Source organism: Watersipora subatra, chromosome 7 (genome assembly GCF_963576615.1).
Source record: "Watersipora subatra chromosome 7, tzWatSuba1.1, whole genome shotgun sequence".
NCBI lineage: Eukaryota > Metazoa > Bryozoa > Gymnolaemata > Cheilostomatida > Watersiporidae > Watersipora > Watersipora subatra.
The window spans coordinates 50,012,338-50,020,022 of NC_088714.1; the positions used below are offsets into that span (position 1 = coordinate 50,012,338).

General features: G+C 35.7%; 1 protein-coding gene across 1 annotated transcript in view; it reads right to left on the minus strand.

The window, feature by feature from the left end:
- LOC137399444 (inactive tyrosine-protein kinase 7-like) overlaps nt 1–7,511 on the minus strand; it is a 61,600-nt gene extending 54,089 nt beyond the window's left edge. The window contains exon 1 of the mRNA XM_068085563.1: nt 7,225–7,511. Coding sequence (XP_067941664.1) covers nt 7,225–7,471 — 247 coding nt within the window. The 5' untranslated portion in view covers nt 7,472–7,511. The remainder of the gene's footprint in view (nt 1–7,224) is intronic.
- Nucleotides 7,512–7,685: the final 174 nt, after the last annotated feature.

The window sequence follows — 7,685 nt, forward strand, 5'->3', positions numbered from 1 at the left end:
GATTTAGCATATCATGGCCAAATGGCTAGCAGTGAAGAATGGGTGTGCCGTCAGTTTCCACCCTTAGAAGTAAAAATGGAGCAGCCAATTAATAGTACAAAAAACTATTGCTAGGTACAGCAGATTTTTTAAAACCTCAGTTTTGAAAACCAAAAAGCCCTATTAGTTGTTCATGATACTTTTTAGATTTACTGACTCCTTATAAATATATTAGGAGAATGTGGAATAATTGTAGACTTTTTCTATTAGTAATACGGTAATATTAGTAATAGGTATCGACTCTCATTATGCTTTCTACAAGTTAAGGCTCTTTTTTTGATCAAAACAAGTAAATTATTTTCAAATAACAATAATAATAAATAACAATAACTAATGAATTTTTACAATTCTGAGACAATTTCTTACAATTTTAATAAATAAAATCTTTATTTGTCACCAGAATTACATGCATGAAAGTTCACATTACAAAGTTTTCAACGCTTTTGCCACCCAATAACATTTTACTCAAACATCATTGAATATTCAGTAAAATGTAATATTTGACAATAGTGCATATATAATAGGTTGTCATAACCTGTAAATAGCAATGTATACAAAAATGGCTTTGAGACCAAAGTGATCAGGAGGAAATTTTAAAACGGCTAATAATTATAAAAATGTGTTGAATAATGACCTTGAACTGCTTGCTGGCTCCCCCATCTTACCGTGAGTAAGAACTGCATATTCTTAATCTAAAGATTTATCACCTTTACTAGAGTGCATTGTATTATTATTATTATAATTATTATTGTAAGAGTTTTTCTTCACAGTCGTGTGGTGGTAGGTGACTGGTTTTAGTCCGTGTTGAGTCCGGGTCTTAACAAAAGGCTAAAGGATCCAACATCTTCCTCAATTCTACTATGAGAGGACTATTCTCATAATTTCTTAACAATAATAATACTAATTATTATTATTTTTATTATTATTATTATTATAATAACAATAATTATTATAATTATTTTATTTAATTATTATTTATTTATTATTAACAATTATTATTGTTATCGTCTGATGTAAAATAATCAACACCATTAGTACTACTACTAAATAGAAAATAAAATAAGTTTGTTGATCTACATAGCATTTGTGAGCATTGTTAGTTGTATTGGAGTCTGATACGATGGGTCACTGCGAACAAAAGATTGTGATAAAATTTTAACATTTTCGTAAAATGAAACTTCACCCAGGGTGGGCTGTAAACATGTTTGTTATTGGCTCAAGGTAGCTATCAAATAGTTTCCTCGCTTCTAAGCACATACACAATAGGATAATTAATCAACTACTCACCAGTCAGAAAGGTTTTCTATTACCATCACTAAAGGCGCATAATGCGGATCTTGACCGCACGCAAACGCTGTGTCGAGTAACACTACGCAGCCTGCGGCACATAATGATTTGATCTGTTATAACCATTTGTTGAACTCAAAATTGAGCTTCGATGAATTTTTTCACACTGACAAAAATCTTATATCTGTTAGTTTGAAAAGCCTCGGCAGCCAATGCAAAAAGCATCAAGAAACTACAAAAGCTCATGGATTCTCAAAGTAAGAACTTTCAGCGAAGTACTCTACTTGAAAGGTTTTCCCACTGTAGCTAATGTATGTCTAATGAGCTTTAGCAGAGCAGGTTTGGAAATCTTTTGTCACAACAATAATTATGAGCTGAATTATCAGCTGCCCGCTGCCAGCTACTATTGATGTTGTCGGAACAAGAAGGATGAAGCTTGATGAATGTAAACAGATGTTGTTATACTTTATAATCGTATGACAAGTATAAACAGCCTCGCCTCCACTAAAAAACAAACAGCAGTTACGTTTATTAGCCTCTGTGTTACTGATGAACCAAGGAATAATTTCGTATTCTCAGGCTGTGACCACATGGAAACCAAATTAGAAGACTCAAAGTACACAAGTAACTGTTGTTTCTCTAGAACTTAGGCAATTTCCTGCTTTATGGTCGCACAATTTCATCAGTTGCATTCCAAAACTCACTTTAGTGGACCATTTGTAAAAAACTAAAGTAAATATTGAGCTCACTAATAACATTTAGCTCAATCAAATGCAAACTTTTACGCTTTGGCTTCTTGGGCAGCTTCTCATGTGAAGATTCTTTTGTTTGCACATACCGAAACAAATTTTAAAGAATGCACAACACAGTGTGCATGAATTGCTGTGTTTCAGGTAATGTGTCATGGAAATGACTGCGCAATAGGTTGCAACAGGCATTATGCAGTAAGAGTAAATGCCCATTGCGCATTAAAAAATTGTAATTCACTTGTACTAGTCCATAATTATGCTAGCCTAGCAGTAACTAGCATTAAGGGAAATATAGATTAAGCAATTCAGGGCAGCCAATCACTTTCACCAAAGTGGTGCATATTGCACATGGTTGTCCAACAAAATTGCAAAAAATTTTGAGTACTATACTGCGATGGCGCAGTGCAGCTCTAATTTCTCAAAAAAATAAACCAATAGCCCTATTTATATCACCTATCTCACTAGAAATAAAGACTTGTCTTGTAAGATTTTTTTATTGTTAATTCAGAGAGAAATCTACTTGTCTCAGAAAAGCTGTGGATGCGCGTTGTAAAAATGACAACAGGCAGCATATAAGCAATAAAAGGAAATCCTGCTAAACATATATGACTACACTAAGAAAGTTTCAAGGTCTAACTGACCTTACAACATCTAAGCGTAGAACCATTACTATAATAGGAGCTATGATTAGAAGTCAAAAAAGATAGTATGATACATGATTCGAACATGCGACTTTCAGCTTACAGGGCTAACACTCAAACAACGGCGGCGATTTACAGCTATCGAGTGCCTGGGAATAATTGTGTGTATAGTTATTACACCTGACAATCTATGAAAGCCTACTGGTCTGCTAGTGTACCAGTACTTTGTAATAATACATAACTGCTATTGTCTAACTATTGGTTTGTCTGTTTGTCGTATGTCCAATTATTAATAGCGATAAAGTTATAGGAATGAAAAAACCACTTCGCGCTGAAACTAAACTTGAAAAAACTTGTTTTGTAGACAGGAACACTAATTGCTATTCTACATGGCCACTATGCCACAGTATGGAATAATTGAGGACATACTTATTACACCCTCCAATCATTAACAGCGCGTAGGATTGCTAGCATACTAGAAGAAAAAAAATTGCTCAGACTAGCCCAAAATGCTATAAATATATGTGTATATATAGCATAAAATTAATTAAACATAGCACACACAAAAATAAACAAACACCTTCATTAAAAAATTTTGAACGATAAATGTTGCATTTGCGGATTTAAAATAAATTTTCGATGCAAAAACTTCTCTCATTACTCATGCAACGCCCAGCATTAAGCTAGTCTAGCTAAAGCCTGGTTTTCATACGACAGCACAATGATCGTGTGCGGCCCAGTGATCATACGCAATGCATTTCTTGGGCTGCGATGCAGTGTTTCCATAGCGCGCGTACTTGCCATGCTTGCATTGGGCAGGGTGGGACATTTCCTTACTTTTCCACGGAAGACCGATTTCTTCGGAAACCAGCCCTCCGTTGCGACCTTGCACTGTCATATGAAAACCAGGCTTACTCTTTCGTAGGGGAAACCGATTTCTTCAGAAAACATCCCTCCGTTTGAATTGTGGGATAGGTTGAAAAGGTCGAGCGGTGTATTGTGAGTACTCCATCGCGGGCACCCGTCGCAAGGATCCATTCTGTTGAATCTTTGCGATCAGGGTACACACATCGCGCGATCGTCGTGAGTTGACATTTCCACATCACAGCTGGCCTACGCACGAGGTAGTGCGTCTTGTCGCGCGCCTTGTTGCGCTTTGCGCTGTCATATGGAAACCAGGCTTATAAGAAAAAGCTTAGTCAACGTGTTGTGTTTGGCCAAACTTTGGGCGACCTTCTTAAAAACTAATCATGTGAAAGTAGCGATATCTGTCAGAGTAGTGTTTTTAATTGAATCTATTTCTCATTCAGTATGTTACTGAACATTGATCAAATAACAGTAGCACTTCTTGTAAAGGCTTCACCAAAATTAGCAGTATATATTTTACTTATGCTGCCAATTTGGCTTTTTTTATGTGGTCAGTCTTATCATTTTTCAAAAGATTGAATGTCTAGAAGGACATCTTCATGTGTTTCATGTTGTTTATAAATGCATTTTACAGCCTTTTGACTAATTATCAATAACAGCCAGGTTGATCTTTGAAAGCAGAAGGAATTCCATGAGCAGTTTTCTCGCAGAAAGATCGATCTTTAAAATTTAACACCTACAATTTCATCGACCTAAATTTCAGCAATCTTTGCAAGCTCTCTGTTGGTCTTTTTATTGCCCTTTTTAATGTTTTGTCATTTGTTTTGTTGATCAGATTTGTGTCAAGGATATAGTTTCACTTTTTCAGACTTTTATTAACATGCACTTGTCTTGTTCACCAAACTAACAATGGATAATGAAATACCTTCAATAAATTCTAATTTCCTCTGGCCTGATTGTGCGCAAACCTGTCATACAAGCTGTTCTACCTGATGGCTTACACACGTTGCAGAGAACATAACAGACACAAGAGAGCAATATATCTAACATAAAACTGTTGATAGAAGCGTGTTGCAGGCTTGGCTATAAAATCAACTGTTAATCAGAAATTTGCATACAGCAGGCATTTTCTTAAGTAGAAAACATGTGTGTGTATTTGTTGCTGCAAGAGAAAAACAGTTTGCTGAAAAGGGCAACAGAGGTGGGATGTAATTGAAACAGCAGCACAGCTATGAGCTACCTGCCAAATGCTGCCACGTGTCATGCCCATTCATTACGGTAGGCCTGCTGCGCACTCATGAGAGAGAAAGACTTCTAAGAGGGGAGGCAACTGGCCAAGAAAATTATCTTTCTTTGTAGTTAATGGCTTTTTATTTGACCCGAAGGCTTGTTTTTGTATCGTCGAAAGGAAACGTCTGCGGCAAACAACACAACTTAGAGGACCACTTGCCAGCTAATCAAAATTTTAAAAGTTCTGTTGCTTCTAAGAGATTGTTAACTGACTCTGCTTTCTGTTTTACGACCCTCAATGCATAAGTGTATGTGCAACTTAATATTTGGCATCACAAAAGTACAGATGTGATGATAATACATTCAACATATAGTATCTTGATGGTTGTTTAAAACACTTTTGCTTTTACTTGCTACCGTTAGACAAATTCTGTGGGTGCTGAGGACACATGTAAGGCTTCAAAAAGTTACTATAACAGTATAAATCTGCTGTTAGCAATCAATAGAAACATTTTGTTTTGGCTGAATATTAAAATAAATAAATGTTAGAAATATACTTGAATGAAAAACCTTAGTAGAGGATTTACTGATGGCGTTGGTATTACTGAGACAGTGAGTATACATGAAGCACAGAGTGTGATCTCAGAATATGTAGCCACTGGTAATGACACATGTTGCTAAACATGTGTTATAACACAATTGCTAGGGTGGACAGCCATTTACTTTAAAGGCAGTGCACTGGTTTATTGTTGAGTGAATGAAGCAAATCGAGTAAGAGAGCACAAAAGCTTCTACAATTGATGTGTTTCTTTGGACTAAGTCTATCAGCTGTTTCCTATCTCCAAGCCTCAAACAGTGCCACACTTTAATCAAACCAAATTAACTTGATAAAACCATGGTAAGTGAGTTGATAAACTTTTTCTGTGCTAGATTGGTTTTGACATTCAATGTTTGTCTCAAAATATCAAAGACATAAATTTACTTTGCATATATGTTTTTCCTAGAGTTCATCTGAGTGGTCTACTTGCCATGAAATTGGCTGGCAATGAAATAGCTTTTATAGGAGCGGCTTGCCATTCATGTTGTTGTGGAAGGATAATGTGTTTACAGTTGTTATTACATGACCATAGGTATATATTACCAGGCATTGTGGGAAATGCTTAGGGAAAGAAGTGAATTAGATCAGAGCCTGCCAATGAGCAAATCATCTGAACAAAAAATTTGTTTAGAGAGCTCAATAAACAAGTTGTCAATTGCATAGCCTCAAACCAAGCATTCTAACAATAAATTGCTCAATATGAGAGAAGAAAAATGGCACTCACCACTACAAATGGATGTTATAAGGCAGTTTTTTACTATCAGCGGATGGTGGGGGATATTCAACCATAATTGTGACAGGTTTAAAAATCTCACAGTTTCATATCTTCTTATTTTGGTAAAAACTCACTATGAAGTGATATTTTACTGACATGGAACTCAAATTAAAAAGGGATTCAACATGAAAACCCTCACATACCCAAACAAACAAATTTGTGTTTTTTATACAACACTCCAGAAATAAGCTGTGCTACTGTGCTCGATGTGAGATACTAAAAGATTTTGATTAATTTGAAAGCAGAGTAAATAACTTTGCATGTCCTAGTAAAAAAATCTCTAAAGATTTACTGATAAAATCGTAAATATAAAATTTCTTTTCAGAATATGGAACTAGCACTTGAAATGGTTTTTATGGTCAAACTCTTAAATATTAAAGTCTAAAACAATTTGAGAGCTGCGTTTGCGCATTGCATAAAGGAGTTTTAAAGTCTGAAACAGAAAATTGAATCATTTTAAACAAATGTTCTATTATTCTTCGAAACGATATTATTCTTTTAGTTAAACAGCACCCTGACATAATTGTCACTGCCAATCCAGCTTGAAACTTACAAACTGTTAATCCATTTGCATAAGCGCATGACTTTGCATCGTGTAGCTAGCTGTAGCATTAGCCATGTTACCCAGAAACCCACATAAAGTGTACCAATTTGCAATGACCCACTCTTTAGTACAGTTTTATTGCTACCTGTGCGCACAACTCCTGACACTCATGTAATGCACTCGTCATTGACATTATTTTGTGAACCATCGAAGATCTGGTGTTTGAAACGCAGCTAAGTGAGCTATTTAATCATAATAAATATTGCTACCTGTTGAATAGACTCCTATTTACCAAGTTAGAGCAACTACTATTGCCGACTGACGACAAGAAAAAGTGTCTCTAAAACTGCAGACAATTTCAAGATAAATAAAGGAACTCCTTAAAAGTGTTTGAAGTTTTGAGTAAGGTTTGCTTTTCAGAGTAAAACATACCTTTCTAGCAACTGGAATGCATATATACTTACTTGTATAGGCTAACTTATTTATATACTTACATGTTACATTGAGCATTGCTGTTGTTGATTGAATTCCCATCCCTGAAGTAGTATGTTGTGCTTCACAATAAAAAACTCCAGAATCCAGCTTCAAACTGACTCGTCTAATCACTAAATCTGTTCCATCCTGGTATCTACGCTCTGTATTTGTGATCATTTTGTTGTCCATATACCAAGTAATTAGCATATCCGTCTTGTCATTGACATCACAATGTAGTACGGCTTCTTCTCCTTCAGCTACAACCATCAGATCCTTTGGATTTACTGTGAAATATCTATCCTCAAGCTGGGTCGCTACCGTTATGTAAGCAAGTAGGTAATACCCTATGACATTCAATGAAAAGTGCTTGAACATAGTGTTGTTCAGTTACTGTCGGTGTCATTTATGACATAGACAATCAGGTGCCCGAGGCTTTCCTATACCGCGCGCAGCATTGTTTACAATGATGCTATCAATAGTC